At 36.8% G+C, this 27,565-nt stretch overlaps 1 protein-coding gene across 1 annotated transcript in view; it reads right to left on the bottom strand.

The window, feature by feature from the left end:
- The window catches only part of IFT122 (intraflagellar transport 122), a 71,686-nt gene that overhangs the window by 29,348 nt on the left and 14,773 nt on the right, over positions 1–27,565 (bottom strand). The window contains exons 11-19 of the mRNA XM_083354944.1: positions 27,004–27,206; positions 25,979–26,116; positions 23,006–23,170; positions 18,454–18,651; positions 14,896–15,036; positions 11,394–11,447; positions 6,717–6,878; positions 3,384–3,550; positions 611–782 (exon numbers count right to left, since the gene is read on the bottom strand). Of these exons, the coding sequence (XP_083211070.1) occupies positions 611–782; positions 3,384–3,550; positions 6,717–6,878; positions 11,394–11,447; positions 14,896–15,036; positions 18,454–18,651; positions 23,006–23,170; positions 25,979–26,116; positions 27,004–27,206 (1,400 nt within the window). The remainder of the gene's footprint in view (positions 1–610; positions 783–3,383; positions 3,551–6,716; positions 6,879–11,393; positions 11,448–14,895; positions 15,037–18,453; positions 18,652–23,005; positions 23,171–25,978; positions 26,117–27,003; positions 27,207–27,565) is intronic.

Genomic DNA, 27,565 nt, shown 5'->3' with positions numbered 1-27,565 from the left:
GGCACGCACTTATCTTTCCTTCCGTAAATATTTATTTACAGTTAGGTTACTTTGTTAATGTATGATTTCATCATCTAAAAGATTTTCTATCCTGATGCTTAAAATGACTTGGAAATGTTTTACTTTGTTTAGGAAGATGCATGGAAGCAGATTGCCCTTTCACTCGCAGGATATTTAGTATCTTGAGTCTAGGAAACATCTTCATTTCATGTTTAAAGGGAGAGGATGTTAGCTAACCTATTTTAGTATTGAAATGCTGTCTTATTGGCTTAGCTTACAAAAAAGTCAGGGGTCTGGTGTTGCATGATCCCTAATACAATTTTTATGTTAAAAACTCCAATAAATATTGTGTATCTCTTGAGGAAGCAGGATAGAAAATCAGAAGGATGAGAACGGACTGCAGCATTTTGTATGAGAGCACACAGATTGGCCAGAATCCTGAACAAAGGCTCTGCAGTGAAGGATCTGTCTGCAAATTGAAGCATGTTAAAATGCATGCAGAATTTAAATAGAAAGGGGGATTTTGTTCATACGATGTAAAGATTTAAGGCTACATAAGCATCAGTACTGAGAAGTGATAAATGATTCCCTTAGAGTGAGCTGCATTTACCTCATCCCACTGTTGAGTTTCCACATAGAGTTGTGTCAAGGCCTTCAGATCACCAATCTTCATATAGGTTTCTGCAGCATACCCATGGTTCAATAACTTTTTAAAATAATAGGCACACTTCGTCAAAGGTTCTCGTTCTGCTTTATCCAGCTTTCGAGCAATATCAATCAATCTTAATTTTTAAAAAAGAAGAAGAAATCTAGCCCCATTATTGTCTATAAGTCTTCCTAATTCTTACTATACACATGCACTTATACACGAACACACACACACACACACGCACACATACACAAACACGCAGGATGCTGCCAGAGATGCAAGCAAACAGCTAAACAGTGCTGTTTACATTTATACTCCATCATTTCTTTGCCAAACCACAAACCTGGAACTGCTGCAGGACAAAAGCTCTTAACTAAATAAATTCACATTCTAACGTCTGTAGCAGAGACCCCTTTATTTAGATTCTATAATTTGCAGGCTCAGTGAAGCCTCTGCGCCTTTTTAAAGGACTCTGTGGAATCTTATTAAATTCTGAAGACCAGCATCTTATAGTCAAAGTACGCCACATTTTCCAAAACGTGTTCTGAAGCCTCTGAAATCAACATTAAGCAACTCGGCATTTTTATCTGTTGAATAACTGATACTCTACAACTATGTCTGACCCTGAATAGTATAATCTGTATCTAAGATTGCAACTGCTAGATGATGTTTCTGAAAAGCTCTACTTGCTTGTCCTAGGCACCAGCTGCGTAAATGCTGAGAGCAACTCTGAACTTAGGCTTTTTGGAAAAGAAGCATGTTAACTAAACAAACAAAAGAATGTGCTGAAAGAGACATCGTAAGCATTTCAATCACATCAAGATACAGGCTTTGCAAGAGAGCTGTGATAGCCTGGGGTAGCCAAAAATCAGGATTTGGGTTTGTTTTTTAATTTCCCTAAATTTAATTTTCATTATTTTATTTTATTTATATATTTTATTATAAATAAATAATTAATTTTATTGGGTCTAGCAGCAGTTTTTCAGACCACAGTACATTTTATTGACAGGCATAGGTTTTTCTGAGCTGTAACATTCCATCAGACGCAAGCGAGTGGCTATAGACTGAGTGGGCAGAAGAGAAGGAAACCAAAGGGGTTATGCAGATGTGAAAGGGATTCCAAATACCTGATCAATTAACAACTGTAATATCTTTTTAAAACTATTCTGAGAAGACTGTGATGGGTGCAGTATACATGAAAGCGAAGTGGACACCTGGGTTTGTTGCAGGGTCGGATTCCCACGTTAGCATCATTGCCCTGTTGTTTCTTATTGCTTGTGAGAATGCACTTCAGGTTGGGTGGTTTCTTTTTGAAAGCCTAGGCCTACCACTCCGTGCATGAGAAAATGTAAATATCACTGTCCAGTATGGGTTATAGCACATTAATAATGCGTCTGAGTGGTTTGAGCTATATGAGCTGTAGGTGAAAAGTAGTGGTGACAAGTAATATTGTTATTATTGTGTCTTTTTAATAGCCTTTCCTCCCTGGGAATCAAGTTTCTCTTCTGATTTGTCTAATGATCTAGTTGAGTGGGTAGTTCAATTTCCTGAGTTCCTGGCTTAATTCCATCAGTTGACTATCTTTGTCAAGTGCATCAGAACAAAGCAACCGTTGTGGATGAGCAGTTGTGGATAACAGGCTTGATTATGTATTCAGGATGGAAAGGGAAAGCATGGAGATGTGCCTTGTGAGATGCAATTTCCCATATAACAATGTGTTATAACATTTGTGTTCTATTATGTGGTTTTGCACTGCATCAAGGAGGTGAACCTACTCTGTAGATAGTTCAAGGCTAAGGTTGATGATGAGGTGAAAGTTGTCGAAGTCATGATAGAGTTTGATGAATGATTGATGGAAATGTCATCAATGAATCTCAAGTAAAGAAAAGGTTTGCGGGATGGGGGGGGGGAGAAGGGGTAAGAGTTGAGAAAGCATTGTCCCAGGTCAGCTATCACAGCTGCCACAGGCCCCAACAACTACACACAGAAGGTTAGAGGTGCCTTCATCTGCCAGCAGTCCCCCTTTGGTTTCTACATAGGACAATCAGAACAATCTCTGCACAAAATAATTAACACCAGGAGTCAAAGCAAGAACAAAGTAATACTGAAGCATTTCAACCTCCCAGGGCGCTTCATTATAGATCTCAAGGTAGCTATTTCAGAAAAAAGAAAGCTTTAATAGCCCAATTGAGCAAGAGATTGCTAAACTCATCCACATCAAAAGGTTTCAAATGTCTCAGAAGATCTCAACAAGCCTAATGGTTTTACAATTGCTAATTGATACTTGTAAATCTGTTTCACATGTAGCTTGCAACTGCACAACCGTCTTGGTCTTCTCTCTCCTCCACTTGCCATTGAAATGCAATTCCTGTATCAATCTATAGCCGTGTCATTGCATCTGATGAAGTAAGTTGTAGCTCACAAAATTTCACGCCTTTTAATAAATTTTGTTTGTCTGAAAAGCCTTTTCCTGAAATCAGGATAGGGGGCAGTTATTTCAATAGTTTTATATTATTAATTTGTGTAGCATGTAACACATTTGGCCGAGTTCTAATTCTAACATTACTGAACTTTTTCACAGAGGCTAATATAGGACTCTCTACTATAGTTCTCCCCTCCCTCCGTATAAAGTACTATACCTACACATTATAATCACAGGAAACAGTGGGAACAAATAGCAATATTTCTCTTGAAAACATAATAGCATATTTCTCAGAAAGACAGCAAGACATACATATCAACCCAGCCTTGATCTCCGCTGATTTCTATGGCCTTCAAATGCTCCCCTGCGGTCATGTACATCTCTACTGCTGCTTTTGGTTCATTGATGTTCTTGGCCCAGTCTGCTTGCTTTGTGATTAGCATCTTTGTATCTTTGGGGTCCCCAGAGCCAAGGAATTCCTGAGGAAGTAAATGAAATGATATTTTTAATTAACCGTTTGCCTCAATTAGCAGTTGCAACTCAGTTTCAACGGGGGGGGGGAATAACTAAACTGGAATTTAAGGGCAAAGAAGAAAAGCTGAAATGTCTACATCATTTGATTACTGTAGATTTAATCATGACTTTTATCACAAAGAAAGTGGGTTGGAGGGGGAACCATTCAAAGTTGAGACAGGAAAAAAAATCATGTATAGAAAAAGCAGAATTTCGTTTTGATGCTTGAGGGGAAAAATGCAAATGAAACATCAGTTTTTGATTGCTTTCGGTAATTTGCCAAAGATGACTTTTCTGAGTAAAGTTAAGTCTTAGCGATATTATTCTTTAAAATGCTCACTCTCACAATGTGCCCATGGATTTATCATGAATCTGAATAAAAACATGTTGTGTACTTAAGAGCATAGTCAACAAAACTTATGGAAAGAATTAGCAAACTAGGAAGGGTGGAGTACTGTATCTGACCCATGAATTTCAGGGTAACGAATAATGTTTTACTGAAGCTCTTTTAATCGGGATTCTGAAGAGTACTGGACTGTGAGGAGGAATATCTTTTCTCAAAAGGTAGTAGCTCAAAAACAGAGCATGCTAAAGTCCCAAAAGCAGTCTCTGCCATAATCAGGGATGCTAAAACACTTGCTTAAAACACTGGAGAGAGCCCTGTGACTTAACCATGTATGACCCTATGGAGCACCTCTGATCTAGGTATTTCCAGAACAGCTTTTGGAAAAAAATGATTTTTGCTTAGAAAATCTGATGTTCTGAGTGGTCCGCTTAAAAAGGGCATTTGCCTTTCTTTGACTGTCAGGAAGCTAAATCAAGAAATGAAACACAATATTTACTTGAATAATTGGATTTGGTTGAATTGTAAGGAAAAATGTCAATTTCATGGATTGCAATTATTTGTGAGTTGAAAATAATACATGATTGCTAAATAAATTAAAGTCACATATATATGTAGTCTCTCGAGCCGTATTCAGATTAAAGGATCCTACTATCAAGAGATAGATTTTACAACTCCAGCAGCCTAAGACTAGATGGCCTAATAATAAATAAAGGTACAAAATTTGAAAAAACAGGTAAGCTTTGATACAATTATCAAGCGGTAATTGTAAATTGACACAAAAATAAAAAAAAATTAAGCACTCAATATATATATATATATATATATATATATATATATATATATATATATATATATATATATATAAAGTCTGCAGAATGAAAAAGAATGGTCCAACTGTTAAACTGTATTTTGCCTTAATAATAAATAGTATCTCCAATTCACTACTCAAGTTATGCAAATAAAGTTTATGTAAAATGAAATATTTTGGATGATATTGCAAATAAAGTTTCCATATAGGAACTAATGATACATAAAATGTATCATTAGTTCCTATATGGAAACTTTATTTGCAATACCATCCAAAACATTTCATTTCACATCCTAAACTTATCTGCCATAAGTTCTCTGAGCTGAAGCTTACCCATGTGTGGAAAATTTTGCTGGACATTAGAAATGCTAACATTCAGATATTAGCATAATGGCAGATTTCTAGTTCATGAGTTAAATTTATGTATCACCATACACAGACCTGCCAATTTTAAGCCAAATATTTAAGAGGTACTTGTAAGAAGTAACTGTTATTCCAATATATAAATGCAATTTGCATTTCAAATGAGACCTTTCTTTTCCCCTAAGAACAAAATTCAGTAATCTATGTGTATACATGGAAATGCTTTTGTTCAGTAATGGATAAGCTTAATCTTTAATGAGTGATTAGCGATACTATCCAGTGGACAGCTTTTTTACGTATTCTGATAAGGAAAATATCATGGAAAACTTCCAAAGTCCCCTCAGCCGCACATAAAACTGTCACAATTTTCAAATACCATACAATTTTATTGGTCCCTGGGAATTCAGTTTTCAGACATACATAAAAACAACTTCAGGTCTTACTTACAGGAAACAAAAATTATTGCAGAGACCTGTTAATTCAAAGTTGCTATTTGTACTGCTGTTTGTACTGTATTTTTAGTTAGTCTCATAGTGCTCTAGATTGTTGCACTTTGAAGTACTCATTTACAAAGTCCAGCAGATTTAAGAATCACGATTTGTGACAAATCTTGTTTATGCATACCAAGATAAGATGAAAGTGAAAAAAAAATCTTAGGCAATGCAGATTTTTTTTCTTATCTGCTTCATGAGACTTTTGAGAGCTGTGGTTATGATAACTTATGTGGAAGGCTTCAAGATGGATGGGCTTGGGTTATAGTATCTTAAATGGACAAAATGTACCCACTGCCTTGAAAAAAAGCAATTGTGCGGGGTATAGGTTTGGTGTAGTGAGTAAGGCATCAAACTAGAAATCAGGAGACTATGAGTTCTAGTCCTGCTTTAGGCCCAAAGCCAGGTAGGTGATCTTGGGCTGGCCACATTTTCTCAGCCCTAGGAAGGTGGCAATGACAAACTACTTCTGAAAAGCCTTTGCCAAGAAAACTGCAGCAACTTGTTTGGCAGTCTCTGAGAACTGGACACAATTGAATGGAAGAAAAAAAAAAGAGGGAGCATAATAGTATTTTAGGTCTCACTTTTTTCTTAAATTCCTGGTTGTAAAATAAACATTCCCTTAAAATAATAAAATTTAGCCTTCATATATAATAATTAAAAGACATATATATATACGACTGAACTCTTTAGGAGGAAAAAGCTGTATGCCTTTGGTGAAAATGTGTGCTACATAATTCTTTATAATTGCCTTTCAAATACACCAAAATTATTAATGAAAGGCCTTGGCAGCAAAAATAAAAGAGTGGGGGTCCTGGCCTCATCCTTCCTAAGGAAAAACCTTATTAAACCGGAGTTTAAAATGACAATACTGCTCTGACATGTGTGGTCCTAGGCAATAGACTGCAACACTGGTCTTACACTCATGCTATAACATAAGGCAAATATTACATGATGCGTAAGAAACAATAACAGCATCAAATTGATCCTTAGGGGTAAATGTTATTCCTTGAGATTTCTGAATAGGCATAAAAAAGGACGTGTGCAACAGAACTGAACAGTTTGATTCTTGGACACCAAGTCTAAGGAAGAATAAACATCCCAGGAAAAAAACGTAGACATACCTTTGCATACTCAAACATGCGTAAGTCTGTATACATATCAAGAGCTAAGTTTTCATGGCTACTTTTTTTGTACAACTTGGCTGCCTCGTGGAACTTTCCTTGGTACGCATAAATCTCTGCTAGGAACAGGTCATTGTTGTTCTCACCACGCTTCTTCCTTTCCTTAAAAAAATAAAACAAGAAAGGACAAAAATAGTTTAGTGAACATAATCAGGCAGGAAACATGACAGGCTAGAACATCTGAAAATATTAAGCTATGTTTCACAAAGCTTTTAAACTGATTACTTGCATATAAACCAGTTTAGACCTTTTGACATGAACAGCACTGCTTGAAAGCTTTTCATATTAAGTCTTCCAGCTCTTTTCACCTACCCGGAACATTCCAGAAAAACTCGTAAAACACCCCACTATGAAAATAAGGAAAATGCAGAAAAGAATCTTATTTAAAACATCTGTCTATTTTATAAGAAAATTCAAATCACATTTAGTTAACATATTACTATTTACTATTCTTAACATATTACTAATTATACAATACTTTCAATGCATTTGGTGTGTGTGTGTGTGTGTGTGTGTATACATATATACATACATACAGGGCTTTTTTTCTCATAGAACACTCAGAACGGAGTTCCGGCACCTTTTTTGGATGGAACCTTGTAGGGTAGGCAAGGCGGGTTATATAACATGTGTGAGTTCCGGCACCTTTTTCTTTTACAAAAAAAGCACTGCATACATACATACATACATACATACATACATATATACATGCATACATATATATACATATACATATATATACATACACACACACACACACACACACACACACACATATACATATATCCGAACACTGGGATAGGAATGTAACCATATAACCATATAACCATAGGAACAAATGCGAGGTGACTTGAAAGAATATGGCCGGTTGAAACGAACAGAGCGGTGAGTGGAGCGCAGGAACGCTGATGATATAAATGCAGTCTCCCCACTCCAATGATTTCACCCTAACAACATTGGTAGTTAGCCAACGAAAGCTTGATTTTTAATAAAACTATTGTAGTTTTCTACCTTATCTCAGTGTTTGGATTTCTTGTTGATTTCAATATGCCTAGGATTCGTATTTTTAGTTTGATTAAGGAATATGAATATATATAAAATACGTGTATGTGTATACATGTTATATGTGTGTATATACATATACATATATATATGTATATGTGTGTATATATGTTTATATATTTATTTTCAGAGGATTATATAAGTAATGTTATTTCTTATACAAAATGAATAAATATTAGCAGTCTTCTATAACCTATTAGACCTAATAGTTTTAAGAAGCTGTCGGAAGACTGCAGTAGAGAGGGGAAATGGGAAATGTCCTTTTTAAAACTTCTTTTAAGTTAAATCAGGGCTGCTGAAAATCTGTTGCCATTCAGAAAATGCTAACCACAGCCTTTTTCTCTGCTAGCCATTCAGTAAAGCTGATTGATGGAAGTTGACATTCAGTATTATTAGGAATCCTATATATTTCCTTAAAATTCACTCATTTGACGTTACAATCCTATTAAATATTAACTTGCATCATATCTCAACACTATGGTTAAAAGAATATTCTAATAATAAAGCCATAGGTTCACCTGAACTAAAAGTAGGTATCAAACACTTCACAGACTAAAGGAATGTTTAGTAGTCCATTCCATATGATTAATGGTTTATAGTCCAGTCCTTGTGTGTGTGTGCGCACACACAATGTATTCAAAACAATAGGTGATCAGGCTCTTATATCTAAACCCTAGGAAATAACATCAATTCAGTTTTAGCTGTTCACAAATATAACTCCTCCAGCCTTGTGAAATGCTGGATTTTATCTACAAGACTCCAAGGAGAAATCTGAAAAACAAATACAATCCTCACTGATATGTGATGCCGTGTATTAATCGACTGAGCATGAAAGACTGAAAAATAATCAAAATTATTGACTAAGAAGAGAATAACTTCACCCACCTAAGCCTTTTTCACAAACTAGGATTTAAGAATTTAGACCATCAGATATTTTTTTTAAGTCACAAAAACTTGTTTGACATTGTCTTTAATGTACTTAATGTTTTTATTTATTCACCATCGTTTTCATGACTATAATCTTTCCCTGGCGACTTATGATACAAATGTGTGAAAATGAATGCCAAATCACGTTTAGACCATTTTAAAAATAAGTCCATTAAAATGGAAATATCTAAGAGAACGAAAACAATTAAAACCCTTTTTAAAAAAACGTAAGAGCCAGAGAGAACACACATATTTTAAAGTTTTTTTAAAAACAGCCACGGGAGGAAGCAGCTATATATCAGAAACACTTGACATATTCATCAGAGAAGAGTATAATACAAAAGAATATTTGATGCTTTGCAGATCAACACCATGTACTCTGAAACATAAATGGTCTGTATGATTTAAATGATAGCTATAAAACGATATTCAGCTCCAATCCCTTGCCAGTGCTTCATGGGGATTGGCACACCAATAAAGAGAAGTTTATGACATATTTGGTGGAACACATCCCTGATCCCAATCCTTCTCATTCAATCTCACATGTCACACAACAGCCAAGTGGAAAACTGGACTACAAGACTCCAGGAGTTCAATAACTATTTCCTAAAATCAACTGTGGCTGATAACTTGAACAGGAAATAAATACTCATACTTGAAAGTGACTGTGGCTTAGTCTGACAGAGTTAAACAGTGTTCCTGGAAGAATGCCAAAATAACCATTAAGATAAAAATAATGATCCACCAGGATTGTGTCCTCATTGCCCTCTTATGTCAGCCACTTTTAGTTGTCCAAAAAAGAAGAAGAAAAAGAAAAGAAAAGCCAACCCTTAAACAACTTCCACCTTCACTATGCATATTCAGAATCCACTAGAGTTGGGTGGCCACTAAAGTTAAATTACCAATAACAATTTCCATTTTCCTGTAGGATCTAAGACAATCAGGAACTTTGGCGGGCAGAGGAGCTTACGTATTTGATTTGTCAGATATTAATAAGAATGTTTTCAAATATTCCTCAACCATGTCAATTATAATGTGTTTTCTGGCAGGACATGGAACAACAAGAGAACTCTTGAGAAAGAGATGACTGGGAAAGAACCATGATGGACAAACCACTTCTGCACTGTTTCAAAAAAAACCTTCATTGACACATCCATAAAGTCATCAGGAGTCAAAGCTCAAAATCAAAAGAGGCTTTGCTTTCTCTATACCAAGATTAGAAACGGTATAGTGGATGTTAAATTTAACAGTTACTGTCTGTAACTCTATTGTTTGTTGGCAATCAACCCCATAGATTTTTTTTTGTAATTTTTAACTGAGAACATTATAAATTAGTTTCTTGTTCGAAAGCATGGCAAAACAAGAAAAATGCAACATTGTACGGGCAGAGTTCCACTTATAACTAATGCTTTTTTTCCCCCTTCCTCACTCTAACATTGCCCCATGCACACTGAAAATTTGCATTAGAAGTTAGGAAGGGCTTCAGTCCAGATTCTGGAGGCCACTGGGAATGTAAAAGATGGAATAATCATACTGTTGGATTTACCCTCCTTCTAAATTGAAGGAACTTTACAAAACCCCTCAAACACCAGCATTCTCCCCAGTGAAAGAAATGGAAATCTTGCTCTTTTGTGACCTGCCCTGAAATGAATGATTCACTAGTAGGTTTCTAATTTACAGATTACAGATAAAATTATTTGCAATTTTTCTTAATGCACATATGGCATGTTAGTATGCGTAAGCATTATCGGAACCAAGTGATGCGGACTGCTACTTTAAGGACAATCACAGTCTTTTAAAAGCAACAGCCTCGACAATCTTTCCTGGGTATTTCTGCCATTAAGAATCAGGAAAATAGACCAGCAGACCACCTGAGTTATTTTGTTAAGTATGTTTATATCTTTCAGTCTTCTCAAAGGCACTGAGAACTAAGGATATTTCATTTTAAAAAGCACCGTGAATCTGACTTCTAAGCCTTTATCATCAGTTCTTTGGGCATTTTACAACATTTAACCCGAAGCTGCCAAACCCTGCAATACGTAGGACAATAGTTAAATGTTTTAGTTAAAGTGATTTAAAGCACGCTTAATGTTTTCATTAACAATCAGCTCCACATTCAGAATTTGCCCTACACAGATATTTTTCTTGACTTTGAAGATGGAAACAGAGATCCTCTTTTACCACAATTATCCACCCAGTATAAACAACTCCTATATTCTTTTGGGTTTTTTAATGTGTGTTTTTGGTAGCAAAAACTACTTAATCCTGAAAACTGTCAAATTCCTCCTCTCTCCTTCTTCTTTTACCCTCTACAACAAGCAAAAAAAAAAAAAAAAAGCCAGCTACGCAGAAGTAATCATTCATGAGAACTGAAAAGCAATCCTTTCCCCCAGGAGAAAAATGGCACAAAGATTACAGGTGGTCAGTTGTCTGCTTCACAAAATCCTTCAAAGTCTCTTTTTTTTTTGCTGTTTTATTTGTATGCATCACTCATTACTACAGATCAAAACATTCTTAACCCCTTTTTTTTAACTCTTGAACATACCTATTCCCCCTTCAACATTCTACTAGATCAATTCTGTACTCAGCATTCTATACTCATTTTTACATTATTATTATTTTTTTTACCTCAATGCTGCTTATCAATTCTAGATAGTGAAGATCTCGCATTCGGGTAAACGCCTACTGAAACACAGGAAGAAAATATATCAATATAATATCGTGTACAGTAAATAATCACAGTTCCTTACATCTTGCAACTGTTATGAATACTAAACGAAAATTACTGTTAGAGACAGTGGCAATAGCTATGATTTACTGTATGTTCTGTGCTCTTCACCTATTTTTTTTAAAAAAAAATTAGTCGAAATGGAGTCATTAGCCAAATATCTCTCTGCTCTACTACGTGTAAAAAGAATTATGCAGATTTGGGTTATGGTTATGGAAGTGAGGTTAAAAAGTAGCACCAGCACTATCAAAAGCTCTGCAATTGGGAACAGAGGTAGAACTGGAACTAGAACAGGGGTGGCACTATAGCTGCATTACACTTGCAAAACAGCTCCATGTGCCACCAAAATATTGTTGGTGAGTTCCCAGATATGATGTAGAACAGACATGTCAAACACAAGGCCCAGGGGGGCCAGATCCGGCCCGCAAAGTGGTTTCATCCGGCCCGCGAAGCCATCCTGGAAACAGTGAGGGAACAGCCCCCACTGCCTTGGCCCTGGCCCAGAGACCCTCCTTCTGCCAGAGACCCTCAGATCTGTCCCACTCCTGCCCAGGCCCCTATAGGCACGCTTGATGTGAACCGATGTAGAGCTGGCCATGCCCACCCAGTAGGCCATATGCACTCTAGCCACGCCCACCCAGTAGGCCACGCCCACCCAGGCCATACCCACCCGGCCCCCTGAGGGCAACCGCAATGCTGATGCGGCCCTCAATGAAATTGAGTTTGACACCCCTGATGTAGAATGATAAGTGCACTGTAGGTTATGTATGAGGCGGTGGTCCATTATTAAATCATCCAATTTTATATGTCAAAGATGGATAGTGTATATAACCTTTTTTCAAATATTAGGGCAATATTAAACTTAACACGGTGGATGAGGACTAAACTCTAAAGAGCGAACAGAACAAGAGCAACACATGGATGGGAAACAAGAAAACAAAAGTTCATTAAACTTATTTAATCAACTAAACTGATTTCTCCTCAAATATTGAATCTCTTATCCTTAGAATAATGACACTGTTCTTTCCCTCCTCCCTGCCACTTCCAGCACCACCAGCAGCAGCACGGGGTTTTAAAATAAATTGGGCAAAGGGCAGCAGTACTTGGCGCTGCTTATACGTTGTTGGAAACCTGACATTTTGCAATCAGAATCGATGTAATGAAGGATGGAAGCGTGGTCCACCCCCCTTCATCCTAATCAGCCAGTTTATACAGAAAGCCATGTATCTTTTCAAAAAAGGAGAAAGGAATTTAGGGCTTGGCAATCACTGCTGCTGTGACAAGGGTGGGAAACACGCATACATAAACACACATACACGCAAACACACACACACAAACAGATCATCTTCTCTCCTGGTCAGAGCACCTGGGCAGAAGCCTGGCAAGGTTCCAGAGTATATAGGAGAGAGCGATCAAAAGCAGGAAAATAACCAAAGGAAAGGAGGGGCTGTGTTTCCATATAACAATGTCCCCTGCAGTCTAAGTTCTTTTGCATCAAGGCTACGGCAAAGGCATTTATGAATGTTCAGCACTTTTCACGGAGTGCTGCCGAGGGAAACTGAATGGAGGAGCTAGACTAGGAAATTGTGGCAGGAAGCAAAACATAAATATGAAAAAGAAGAGACCCTAAATCCCTCTGCCTTTAAAAGAATATTAGATAGGGGGGAAAAAATCTTGTCTCCTTTACCATACTTGTCATTCTCAAAAATTTATTTTGGAAAAAAATCTACATTAACACTGTTACTCAGAAGGCAGAGGAAAGAAACATGATATGGAAATGGATATGCTATCCAAAAATTTGGGGCATTAAAGCACCAATCCATCTGGAGGAAGAAAGCATTAATTAAAATGTGGTTGGCTTCAGCTTGTTAAAATGGGCATTTTAGAAGTAAGGATGTGTATTTCAATTCACTTAAGTTCTTGTATTTTAAATAATACCTAGCGATAATTCCAAATACATTTTAATTTAATTTAATTTAATTTATTGAGATTTTTATACCGCCCTTCTCCCAAAGGGACTCAGGGCGGTTCACAGGGCATAAATATAAACACCAATACAAACATTAAAAATAATTAAATTAATGCCCAAGTTAAAACCAGAATACTAAAACAAACCAATAAAAAACCCAAGTACCCCCATCAGGCCAGACCCGCTAGTTCAAATAAATGGGTCTTCAACCCGCGACGGAAGGATCGGAGGTCTGATGCCATCCGGAGCTCGACCGGCAGTTGATTCCATAACGCCGGAGCACCCACAGAGAAGGCCCTCCCCCTGGGGGCCACCAGTCGACATTCCTTGACAGGAGGCACCCTGAGGAGGCCCTCTCTGTGGGCGCGCACAGGGCGGAGGGGAGTCGACGCCGGCAGCAGGTGGTCCTTGAGGTATCGCGGACCCATGCCATGTAGGGACTTAAAGATCATAACCAAAACCTTGAACCTTACCCGGAAGACAACTGGCAACCAATGCAGCTCACGGAGCAAAGGTGTAACATGGGAGTACCGGGAAACTCCCAAGACAACTCTCGCGGCCGCATTCTGTACCAGTTGGAGCCTCCGAGTAGTCTTCAAGGGAAGTCCCATGTAGAGAGTCCCATTTTGTAAGCTTATCAAAGGCTATTTAAGGAGAAAGACCAGTAATCATTCAATAATCATGCACATGTTTCGAGGGGCAGGTTATCACATAAAGCTGAGCATCTTGAGACTGAGCAGTGCAATTGGAAACTCCTAGTAATATCACAATATCCAACGTTCAATGTTGTGTAATAAATCTCTTTTCCCCAGCTACTTCAGTGTTAATTAGAGAAGAGAAACCAACACGAAAGTTATAATCCTTCAATCTATCACATTCTAATAGTAGGAAATAGTAGGGAAAAGCTGGGAAGTGTTCCTTTCTCTTCTCAGGCGTGTTTAGAATGTCCACTGTTGAATCCATGCATCTGTACACGTAATGGAACGTGGGAATGACCTTGGGAAAAGGGGGAAAGAGAGGTTGCCTAGGAGGCAATCCCTACAAGAGAGGCAGGTGCTCTCAGTGGCTTAATTCAGAAAAAGAAACTTAGGAAGGACCTGCCCCAATGGATTGAGCAGGTAAAAGTGATGGCATGAAGTTTTATATTTTCAGGCTTGCAAGGTTGATGTCAGCCCTCCTGAATAAACCAGAAAGCAAACACGACTAGATGACCTAAATCTATTTTATTATCAGTTTACATTAACAGAATCTTGAACTGAAAGCGAACAAGTTACAAATGCTTACCGTGAAGTGTTTAAGTTTAAATATTTAGATTTAAATAAGAAAAAAATAATTTGTCACTCAAAAAGACGCTGCATAGTTCATAATGACGCAGGAGTAGCTATCAATTAACAGAAATTAATGAAGATCCAAACGCACAGACAAAATTTTACCTTTTTGGCTGTTTCAAATTCAAGTCCTTCTAAAGCCTCCATAGCCAGTTCTTTCCAGTCCGTATCAGTTACACCTAAACAAGCAATCTTATAGGCCTCTTTGAACATTTTTCTTTCCAGGTATTGATACATAGGTGCTGACTGCAAATTTTCATTTAAACCAAAATAAAATACTGAGATGTTACTTGTTTTCAAATATTAAGAGGCAAAAGATAACACATTTGTATTAGATTATATATGTATACATGCAAAACGATTTTCTGCCCTTCCCATCAGAAATGAAGAAGTAAATAAGCATAAATAATGTGACAAATCATTTCTTTTGCTTGTAAAATTATGTAATGCAAACAAAGCCCTCAATCAACTTAAGGAAATCAGTCTCTGTAGCAGACAAAAACTTGAAACATATTAGAATGCAAAGATTAATTGATTAATTAATTAAACAAATTTATATAGCTGCCCAACTTGCAAACAGGTGACTCCAGGCAGCTTACAACATTTGACGTAGTTTGTACCTCATTGAAATCCTGGATCCATACAGTACTTGAAAGTCCATTTCTGCCAAGATTTGGGAATAGTAAATCATATTGGTTTATGTGCCTCATTGGATCAGGATATTTTTTTATGGTAGAAATTGTCAGTAAAAACATATTTTTGACAGCCATTTCTTACAAACTGAGTTTTCTAGAAAAAAAACTGAATATATTCCGCAATGCTATCCTTTGGCGATCTTGTTCTTTTGCCAAACTGTTCTTACAGATGGCAGTTTGTTTTCTTCCTCATACAAGCAACAGAATGTAATTACTCTATCCTCATTTACGGCAGCCTTTTAATGTTTAAAAATGTTTCCCACATAATTATCCATTTTAATCTTCTCTTCCCTTAAGGCCATGATGGTATCAATCCATAATTATATTCATATTTTTTGCACTTACTGCTCTTATCAAACACCCTATCATTTTTGTGCTATATCCAGTCCATTATTTAGGCAATAACAGGGAATTAATTTTATAAAGTCTGACTATTATCTAATCTAATAAAGACTGAGTATATGTTCCAATGATAAAATGGCATCTGTTAATGGAATGAAATCTTTGTCCCTCCTCCACACGCCCAGAATTTGCTCCTGGTGTTTATGGTATAGGATGGAAGAAAGAGAGAGCAAATTGGTAGAATGGGAAAATATAAATGCAGCCCATTGCATTACACTCAATATTTTTTCTTACCTCCTGGATTCTCTTATTTCATCTGTACTGAATTTTACTATCTTCTGTGTGACACTTTTATCTATGACTTGCAAAATTTAACATGCATCTAGTATTTTGGATCATTTTCTTCAATCAATAAATGAAGAAGTACTGTATAAAGTTTTTGACTCATTTCTGCAAATTGGTTTTCTTTGTTTTAAGATGTGTAGAAAACAGATTATCTTTTAGGTCATATTTATGCAGAAATATTGAACATTCAAAAGGGATCACAAACTTTTAAGCACCACTGTATATGCTTCTCCTCATCTGTAAATTATTCAGGGTTGCTGAATTTCATCAAATTTATCAAGATTGTTACATCCAAAGATGAGTGAACAGATTCTATTCATCCAACTCTCATATTTCCTCCTCCCTCTCAAAATCCTTATGAAAGGTTTCCCAACTTTTTTAAACAGCTTATGGGATATGCAGAAAGGAGAAAAAAATATTCTATTAAGAAGTGACAGTGATAAATATAACCCAAGAGACTTGTGCAGCATTTTGATATTTAAAGACAGGATTTTTGGAATACATACGGACATTTGTATAGCATTTGTCTGTGACCCCTTAAAGCAGCTGGGTCTTTTTCCAGAATTGTGCAACTCTCGGACTGCAATGCAATTCCAGGAAAAGATGCATTTCTTTTATAGAGTTGCAGATTGTTAGGCACAAAGCCTGTATGTTCCACAGCACCAGTCTGCCTTTGAATCTTAAAACGCGGTTCAGTCTTACAACAGATATCTTCATTCGCTTTGAAATGTTTCTAAACCTTTACTTATGAGTCATCAATAATTTTTGCAAGGTAGTATCTTGTTCTTAACGGGACTGTTTTAAGCCAGATTCAATTCAAATCTTTTTTAAACCTTGCAATATCTCCTTGGTTTCTCTTCTTTTAAATAAAAGGCAAGTAGAGAATAAGTGAAATCCAAACTCTATTTGGTCTAAGAATTACATCCTTATATGTTCAAAGCAGCTAAATTCAAACTATCTTCTGCTTGATCTTGTCAGTTGTGCATGGACACAAACCATACATTTATATGTGGAACAAAAAGTCCAACAGAGGTGGCATTTTAACAAAGAATAGTAAATATGAGTATGAGTCATTTCACATGAATTCATAGTTTCATGGAATAAGATGTCTGGTTGAAATATTCATAACTAGACATAATGTAGCTTGTCCTTGACTTACGACCACAACAGAGCCCACAATTTCTGTTGCTAAACGAAACATTTAAGATACTTTTGCCCCATTTTACGACCTTTCTTGCCACAGTTAAGGGAATCTCTGCAACTCTGTTAAGTTGGTAACACGGTTGTTAAGTGAATCTGGCTTCCCCATTGACTTTGTTTATCAGAAGCCACATGACCCCAGGACACTGCAACCATCATAAATATGAGTCAGTTGCCAAGCAACTGAATTTTGATCACTTGATCATGCGGATGCTGCCATAGTCATAAGCATGAAAAACAGCCAAAAGTTACTTTTCTGTTGTAACTTTGAACGGTCACTAAATGAAGTGTTGTAAGTTGAGGTACAAAGACCACTGTGCTCACTGTTCCAGCTAGCTCTTATTTATTCAACGAGTCATGATAAATGGAACTCTTAAATTAACATAGTTTCATGAAATAATCTGAACAACCCAGAATCTCAAAAACAATTTTAATTCTGAATGAAAATCCTATCCTGGTCTCTTATTAAGCTATGACATGCTCATTCAACTGGGCAACAAATCATTACTGTTCCTATTAGATGATTAACTGTTTCTCATATTTCCAGTCATGCCTACAGAATTGTTTTGTTCACAATGTAATTTTCCTGGAAATAAATAACATTTGTTACCGTCCTAAAACATTTTAACGCCTATTATCTGAACAAATCACTAAGCAAGAACGTGCAGAGAAACGGTACTTGACTGGGGTTTCACCAGGACAAAAACATGACTGGAGAGACTAAAATGTTAAGTAATTAATTTTGCAGGGCTCAATTTTTTAAACATAAGATAGAGAAAAAAGTGGTAAATGGAAAGAACAACATTGGATTATCAAATAAGGAATATAATAAAAAGTTTTTTGTCTACTTGGTAGTCTCGTATAATGCTTTTCACCTCTATGGCAGGAAAACTGAACACATCACATTCTGCTGTCTCCCCCAACCGTACTATTATAGGAAAGGTCACATCAGGAAAAAAACCAAATAAATTAGTAAAACATTAATTCAGGAATACATCTAACCTAGATATGTTTTAGGAATTTTAGACAAAATAATGTTCATGTTAGCAATGCAAAGATGAAATGAATGTGGTAACATTACCTGTGGAACTTCAACAGCAGTCATAGAAAAAACATGAAGACAAAAAATTTTGGAGCCATTGTATCCCACTACAAATCCCTGAAGTTTTTGCTGATGGACAGGAAAATTACTAGCTTTGATATTGAGATATCCTCCTCCAGAGAAACAAAGCATGTCCTCACACTGGGTGTTCCAAGCCACACTGTTAGCATTGGGTTCCTAATGAAATGGTTAAACAAAGTATTAATTAAGCAATAAACATATTTTAAAAGAAACAAGACAGCATTAATTTAAAGCAACCTCCCTCAATTTGCTACACTTATATATCTAGAGGATCAAGCTTAGCAAATATGATTAGCAAACACAGGCTAGAATATTTTTTTTAAATATTTCGGGCTATTTTTTTTAGCTTGTATTGCAAAACAAAAAAAATTAGTCAACTACATTGTAAAAACACAAAAAAAATTACTTGGCTAAAACACAAATGAAAAGAACAGTAGGGCTAAAAAGTACTATTTCCATTTCAAGTCCTAGAAGCTGTTTTTATTTTGTACCATTGTTTTGACTTGTCAGAAAAATACACCACTTCAAAATTAGAACTGCATGATGTTTGATTATATCATTTCTAAAACACATATACTGCATAAGTGATCATTTAAAAATGGAACCTGAACATCTGCCACAAAGGCAATTCAATCATGATTAATTCCAGGGAATATGACACACGTATTATTATGTGTCAATCTCCACTGACCAAAGGGAATACTAGAGTATCTTTGGGGAACATATAGAAACCATTCTTTAGAAACCGCAACTTAGTTTGAAGATTCTTGAATAGTCATATTTGCCACCAGAAAGTCCACTTTCAGTGAAAGCATCCTAGGTGAAATTATGAAGGCCTTGAAGACATAAAAGTTGTCTGGAGGGAATAAGTGTATAATGAGGCAACACTGGCTGGCTCAGGAATTCTGGGAGTTGAAGTCCACGAGTCATAAAAGAGCCAAGATGGCCTACCACTGCACTAGGCAGAGCACTGGACTGAAGGCTAAGGTTGCTATGGTCTATTTGAAAAGGCAGGAGTTCCATTCTGCTTACTCTCTAGAAATCTACTGTTTTGTATAAATGTCTTCCATACTGAGGGATCCTTGGTGGTCTCTGAGCTTGGTTGTTTTCTTGCAGACATTTCATTACCAAACTAGGTAACATCATCAGTGCTAATCTTCCAAACAGTTTTGTACATCTTTGGCATGGTTTTTTTTTTCCTGAAGAAAGGAATATTGTCATTACTTTTACTTGACCCTGATGTATGGTTTTAGGGTTGTGGTGGCTCAGTGGGTTAGGACGCTGAGCTTGTCGATCAGAACGTTGGCAGTTTGGCGGGTCGAATCCCGAGTGCCGCGTAACAGAGTGAGTGCCTATTACTTGTCCCAGCTTCTGCCAACCTAGCAGTTCGAAAGCATGTAAAAATGCAAGTAGAAAAATAGGGACCACTACGGTGGGAAGGTAACAGCGTTCCGTGCGCCTTTGGTGTCTAGTCATGCCAGCCACATGACCACGGAGACGTCCTCGGACAAACACTGGCTCTTCGGCTTTGAAACGGAGATGAGCACCGGCCCCTAGAGTTGGAAACGACTAGCACACATGTGCGGGGGAACCTTTACCTTTACCTAATGTATGGTTTTATTTACATATCTAATAGCCAGACAGTCATTGTGGGTCTGGATAATTAACCATCCCACAGAGAAATGCTTGGGGTGCATGCAGGATCTCCAAAAGCCAGAACCTCACCGACAGCCATGAAAATATCTAAAGATCTTTTGATGTTCCTTAGAACCATGGAGAATAAAGGAACGCATAAGGAAGATCTGGGATGGTTTTATACCAGATCCATTAGTCACCATGTATCAGTTAACTCTTCTAAAGACCCCCTATAGATACATGGAAATAGATCTCTGAGAGCAGAGTTTCCATTCAACAATGATTCAGCTTTAGGATGTAATTTCTTTCTTCAGCCTGACAGAATTTTTTTTAACAAGCTGCGTACTTTCTAGGAAGAAATTAGTTTTACCACTAATTTCTAAACGGTGGGTTAAGGCTTATTCGCTGGAGCTTTCTTTTGTCCAGAATCTGAAAGATGGGATTGTAGGAACCTGACTCTCAGTTTTATCACCCTATTTTCTGCAGGTACTTAGACCTTGGAAGTTTGTCACTTAGATATGAACAAAGGAAAACAGTCTCCCCAATGCTTGCTTTTAGTTTTATTTGAATCACAACTCCATGTGAGAGGTTTTCTGAGGACATGCATTCTTGGAAAGTGCCTGAGAGCCTGTGAAGAATCCAAAAAGCTATTGTAGTCTGATCTCTTTGAGATTGTGTGTGTGTGTGTGTGTTGAAGGAATTTAGTGACAGATTCATCCAAAGAAATGACAGAAATTGCCCTATATTGCTTAGGATATTTTCCCTAAGAAGCAATGACCTATTATTTTAAATTCTTTGTCTAATGAAAAAAGACTTCGGTCCAGTGGTGGGATTCAGCCAGTTCGAACCACTTCGGCAGAACCGGTAGCTAATTTTTGTTGCCCAAGTCCAGAATGGACTTCCGGAAATGGCATCCACACAGAGAACCGAAAGTGGCATGCCCACAGAGAACGGGTTGTTCACATATTTGAATCCCGCCACTGTTTGGGTCTATTATGGTAGTGTTTGCTTTGTTCTGCTCTAACAATGGATTGGCTAATTCAATGAAAACTGCCTGTTTAATCATCTGAAGTCTAGAAGGAAGCCTTGGGAGATCAGTAATAAGTAGAATGAGGAAAGACAAAATTTTCTTTAGCAGACCTTAATTGTGCTCATTATTTCCTGCTAAATAGCACCACCTTCTGGCCATATACTGCATCACAAAGAACCTCCTGGCCTCCAAGTGGTATTTAATACAAAAGAAAAAAGGCTGTGGAAGAACTGCCAGACTAAGCAGCCCTGTTTTGCATTTCCACTCAAATGGTCATCCTGAATAATCCCAGTCGGGCTACCTTACAACTGCTGTGCATCTGACAGTTATTCTTAGCAGCAGCACTTGCCTGCACAAATAAATGACAAAGAAGTCTCCACTGATTGATGCTAAATTGGGTTCAGAGAATTGCCACTGTAGCACAGCCAAAACACCTGATGCTGAATAATAGTAATGAGCACACTACTGCTGGAAATTTAGTTGCTTCTATGTAAGATCTTTTTTTGGGGGGGGCTGTTATCCCTGATATTCTGTTGTACTATAAAACTAACTAATCTTTCTTTCTGCTTCCAGACTTCAAATTAAGCTGCTTCTCCTCTGAAACCATTACTAAGCCTAGTGGGAGAAGTGGATTTTTTTTTTAAAAAAAGCAGAAAACAGTAAACAGCAGAAACAAACTTTTTAAATAGGAAGAGAAGGCTATTTTAAAAAAAAAGTGAGACTTAATAGCATCAAGACAAGAAAAGTTATTTCAATAGGTAACTGATATACAAAGGAGCAGGTGAGACAGGAGAAATTCTGTCCTGGAAAAAGACACAGAACGATAGGTGAAGACCTGTGATACTCAGCTCTGCAAAAGCAGCCCACAATTCCAGCTTTATCTGCATGACAAAGAAGGTGAACCACTATGGCGTTCTCCCTTACAAAACATTGGAAAAAAATTTAAAAATAAGTATTTAAAATCCTAGTCATAATAATCAAATATACACACAGACGATCTGGATGTATAAGGTTCCATTTTTCTCCCTCCCTCCAACTTATGCAACATCTCTTACATAGTTAGTGCTTCTTTTAAACATTTACAGAAGTTTAGTCTTCTGAGCTTTCAGACTCATGCTGTAGCCCAGGGGTGTCAAACTGCTGGCCCGTGGGCCAGATGCGGCATGCCGAAACCGCGCCCACCCCATTGCCGGCAATGGAAAAAAAGTCACGATACGTCGTGACATGTCACGTGACGTTGCGAGTTTGACACCTCTGCTGTAGCCCATCCTCAGCAACTTCTCTCTCACCAGAACGTATCTTTTTTACTTTATTTTTCCCCCACAATTATAACTTTTCCAGTTTTTGGTTTGTCAATATTAGAATTTGTTTCAGATTTATAGCCCTAAGAAGTCAAATTCTTGTTTTTTGGAAAAGTTTGATTTATAAACAGATACCAGTCCCGTTCAGGGTAAAACTATTGGGCAGCTGGAAGATACTTGAGTTCTTCTTCCTTCTTTGCCTGCTGCTAGTGTAAAATCTCATGTCTGAAACAGTTTTGCCCGCTATAGACATAATCAGTTGGTACAATATCCTTGGTGTGAGTACATAAATTAGCAGAGTTAACTGTTAAATTCAATCAATAGCCCTACTCCTAACCTATTTGGTGGTGGAGTGGAGGGGGGGGGCAAAGACATCCAAGATCAGATATCGTCAATGGTATGTAAGACTCACTGGTGGATAAAAATGTTTTGGCAAGTAAAAAAGGAACGAGAGCCAATGGCTCCTTCCTCAATGGTTTAGGAAATCTTTTCTTAAATTTTCTTTGAAATGCAGGGTGATGTATGAATGTATAAAAACACTTACCTGAAACAGTAATTCTTTGGTGTTAATATCATAGACCAGACAGGTATCATTTTCATCAACTACTGCCAGTTTGTTTCGAGATGCACTCATATCCAGGCAACGCACGGCTGTAGATTGCTTTAGCAAAACAATTGCAAAAGGATTGTCCACAAAGATCTTCAGAATCTGGATATAATTACATTCAGAGAGTTAATAAAGCCCACATTGGAAAACTGCAGTTCTCATATGCTAGTCAGATGAAATAATTATATGGAATACAGATCCCTGGGAATAATCATTCAGACAAATTAGACAAATTGACTGCTTCTGCCTCTTTATATACGATTATATATAAAAGACATGGGGACAATAATGGTTGACTGAGAGGACAATCATAGAGTTTATTCTCTAAAAACAGGAGCAACATTTAACTCTATAGTTATTTTCAAATATAATAAACCAGAATATAAAAATATACTCCCCAAAGCCCATAAAATACACTGTTCTGATTAATTTAGTTAAATTCATAATCCTAGATGCCACACCTTATTCATCAGAAACATAGAAATACAGAAACCTGATGGCAGAATAAAACCTAGCGATCTGCCCTTTTGAGGTTTTTTTTAATTTATGTTTTATTTTTATTTTTAAAATTTTATGTTTTAATTTTGATCAGATGATGGACATGTTTATCTCAAGCAGGTTTAAACTCAGTGACTGGTGATTGACCCACTAACCCCACTGAAGTTGGTTCCAAGCTTCCACGACTCTTTCTGTGAATTTTCCACTTTATAGAATGACACACACCAAGTATGTATTCAGTATCTGTCCCAGCTTGATGGGATGTAGCAACAGTATGTTGCCTTGTGTTGTCATCTTTAGGTCTGGATTTTGGCTGTGGTAAAAATGTGCCAAAATCAACCAGAATTGCTTTTGTTATTGGACAATGTATGTTGCATGTGGCACAGACATGACTAAAGCTGGAAACCTAATCTAACCTTACTAGAAAATCTATATACTACTAAAACTCTTGTGTCTTTTTATAACCATCAACTGGGAAAAGTGGTGCATCATAGGCCAACCATTTTTGAATCAACATACCTCAAATGTGCTAACTTAAGAGAATGTGTCCAAAATCTGAGACCCCTAATTCCCATGGGAGTGAAAATCGGGCAAGTTGTAGCCACTTAGCACTTCCAGTCAGCTGTGGTCATGTGACTGTCATTTCCAATGTTCCCTGACAGTTTCCCACAAGGCAATGGGTAAGCTGAGAGAGAAGTTTACAAGTTGCTCAGGTAGGTCTTCCCCATCTACACAACCTCCATATCTCCTCTGTGCTCATGCCATGCTGGCCACTCACATCTTTGTACACCCTCCCTGACCCATGCCCCACTCTCATGAGTCCTTCCCAACTCTTGTAGCGCTTCTCACATATCTTTTCCAACCTGCAGATCACCAGTCACGCATCCTTCCTGACCCCTGCAGCATTTCTTGTGCGCTGCAGAAACAGAATGCTCAAGTATCAAAAAGCATTAATCTCCCTCAAAACTGAATAGTAAAACATATATAGGGAAAGAGAAAGTGGAAGGTCCTTGGAACAGAATTTCAAGTATAATACAGAATGTGAGTGTAGTGTGTGGAATTATACTAAGCTTAGAAGAACAATGGGGTGAGCAAGGTTGTGAATGAGGAAAAATACATGTTAGAAAATACAATGAGTATATAATGTGTATCTGTGTATATACATAATGTATCAGCTCAGAACTGAGGTCAGTCTCTACTTTTCTGGAAGAATTTTAAGACTTGGCTCTGCCAATTAGCAAGGGGGTCTAATAGTGTAATGCACCCCTGGGGTTGACTGGTGGCTTGAGGGCACTCTTAAGAGAGGAAGGAATAGTTAACATTAAAAGAGGCAAAGACAATGCAGAACAATTTTGAAGGGAATAGAAATGTTTGGAAAATGGGTAATTCAGGCTGAACAAATAACATTAATCACAGTGAATGAAATGAAAATGAGGGTGAGGTAATTATTTGGGGTGAAGTAAGGGAATGCCAGAAGGAATATTTCAGAGAGCAATAAGGGAATTATAATAATGCTATGTGGATGCTACAAATCTTTGTGTCTAAAAAACTAACAATAACGAGAAATTTTACGAGAAGGTATAAAAGATTAAAAAAAGATTAATTCTGCAAGTGTAGATGGTATCACTTGAAAAGTATTAAAATATAGCTGTTGTTTGTTTATGGAATAGCTGTGCAATTTGTTTAGAGTGTATGTAAAGACTGCATCCATGCCTGATGATTGGTAGATTGCTGCTATTGTTCTATTATGTAAAGAGAAAGAGAGCAATCAACGATGACTGTAAACACTGTAGATTTGTTACATATGCCTAGGTGAACGATTGCAAAAATTATGACTGAAAGGATACAAGAGATTACAATTAGGGGAAAAAAATTAGAAGTGGAACGTGGCTTTATGCCAGGCACATGATTGCTCTTCAGTAGCTCAATGAGAAATATATGACTATGAGGAAAAAAATATTGAATATTTGTTGCTTTAGAGAAGCATACGGTAAAATGAATAGAAAATTTGAATTGTTTTGCACAAATATGAAGGTTGGTTGATGAATGTTATAAGAATCGCACACGATGGAAGTGAAAGGTATTTGAATGTACATGCAACTCTAAAGCAGCATAATTACATAATAGAATGATTTGGAAGTGAATTATTTCTATTTCTTTTTTCTTGCCTTGACTTTCTTTGGCTAACTACATTTTTATTAATTTTCTATGATATGCATAATGTTGCTTAATGCAAAACAGAATGTGTTGGATATGTGTATATGTACGGAATAACAACTATCAACCCAATTTTTCGTGAAGTAAAATGTCTACAAAATTGTGTAACTTCCTTTCAAATTCTGTTATTTTCTATAATTACTAACAGCATTTTAATCATCACTACAAAAAAGGTTTTTTATCAGAAAACCTCACCTGACCATTCTTTAAGCCCACTAAAAGGCCTTCTCTGCCTGGAGGTCCACCAATTACTTTTATATATCGAATGAGAGATTCCATCACCCATTCACGTTCTTTTGTTCCGCTGAAAGAGAGACACTGGAGTCTCTTCTCCTAAAAAGTGTGTGGGGGGGGGAGAATACATATTCTGCTAGAAGTAGTTTTCATATATTGTAGCTTGACAATGATGTATATTTACCATGACTTTTATATTATGTTTCCATGCACAGACATAAACAAGTGGAAAATATTTTAGAATACCAAACAAGTCTAATTTCCTACCAATGTACAGGTCCATTGTTTATAACCACTCTTTACAGTTTAATAGCCAAGAGTGCATTAATGAAATGCAGCTGCTCAGAAAAGTCATCAATCATTAAAAATTTTAAATAAAAGTGCTATCAATTGCTTTTTATTATACTTTCTAGAATATTTTACTCAACAGTTCAGACTTTCAGTAACTTCTTTCTAAAATGCCAACCCCATGATTATGTAATGCTATGCCAAAACAAGGATAGGTGATTTATTGGAAGCAATTTATTCCAATTATCAAAGGAAAGTGAATATGATATATGTTATAAGAACTTGGGAAATCCATTCCCCATGGAGAAAATGATGTTACTTCTAGGAATTTCTAAATTCAGCCTTTAGCTAATGCCCAAAGAGTTGAGAATGATGCTGATAATACTGTGACAGGAATGATAATGAGGAATGCAAACCTCTAAAATAGCACTCCCCAACCTAGGTGACATACAGGTCGGTGCCCAGAATTCATAAACTGAAACGTGCTGTCCACCGAATTTTTAATTCCTGTCACGAATTCTGGAAACAGGTAAAAAATGAATATGCATCCGATGTAGTAGTTACCTCTGTTGGCTCACCCTCGTTATATGAAACACCTTTAATGAGGAACCTTTTTCTTAATCTTAGTGCAGTACTAGAAAATGAAATTTCATTATTAGACATTATTTTATTTTTAAATGTAATGATCAGTTACCTACCTGGCATAAGATAATGTGTTCAGAACATACAACTAGTAAGTTACATTCAAATTTTTTTGCTATCTTTTCCTTCACTCGGTAGTGCATGTCTGATGAATCATCAGAATACAGTTCAAAAATTTGGATTTTCTCTGGTAACTGGATTGCTAATCTGTTCTTGTAGATTGCAATTTTCTTTACAAGCTCTCGGTTTTTTATTCTAACTGTGGAAAAACAAGTTTAAATTAAAATGCTTGAAAAGGTATCACAAGATTTATCAACATCTACCAAAAAAAACAAAGCAATTTTTTTTGTGTTGCTGGCTGGCAGGAATAATTTTTCACCTGACAGAAGGATACCCTTGTTTTTAACTATGTTTCTTTTATATTATTGCGAACCACCTAGAGTTATTACATGAGATGGGTGGCCATATTATTCCAATAAATAAATATCCATTTATTTATTGGATTTATTAATGCCAATGAACTCCGCGTAGCATACACTAAGTCCAAAACATAGATTAAAAAACACATTAAAAACCATTTAATTGCCTGGACCAAAACAACACTTCCAAACAGGCAAA

The sequence above is a fragment of the Vipera ursinii genome (genome assembly GCF_947247035.1).
Source record: "Vipera ursinii genome assembly, chromosome: 2".
NCBI classification, from domain to species: Eukaryota; Metazoa; Chordata; class Lepidosauria; order Squamata; family Viperidae; genus Vipera; species Vipera ursinii.
Note: the sequence above shows the minus strand (reverse complement) of the source record. Positions and strands in the feature narration are given on the sequence as shown.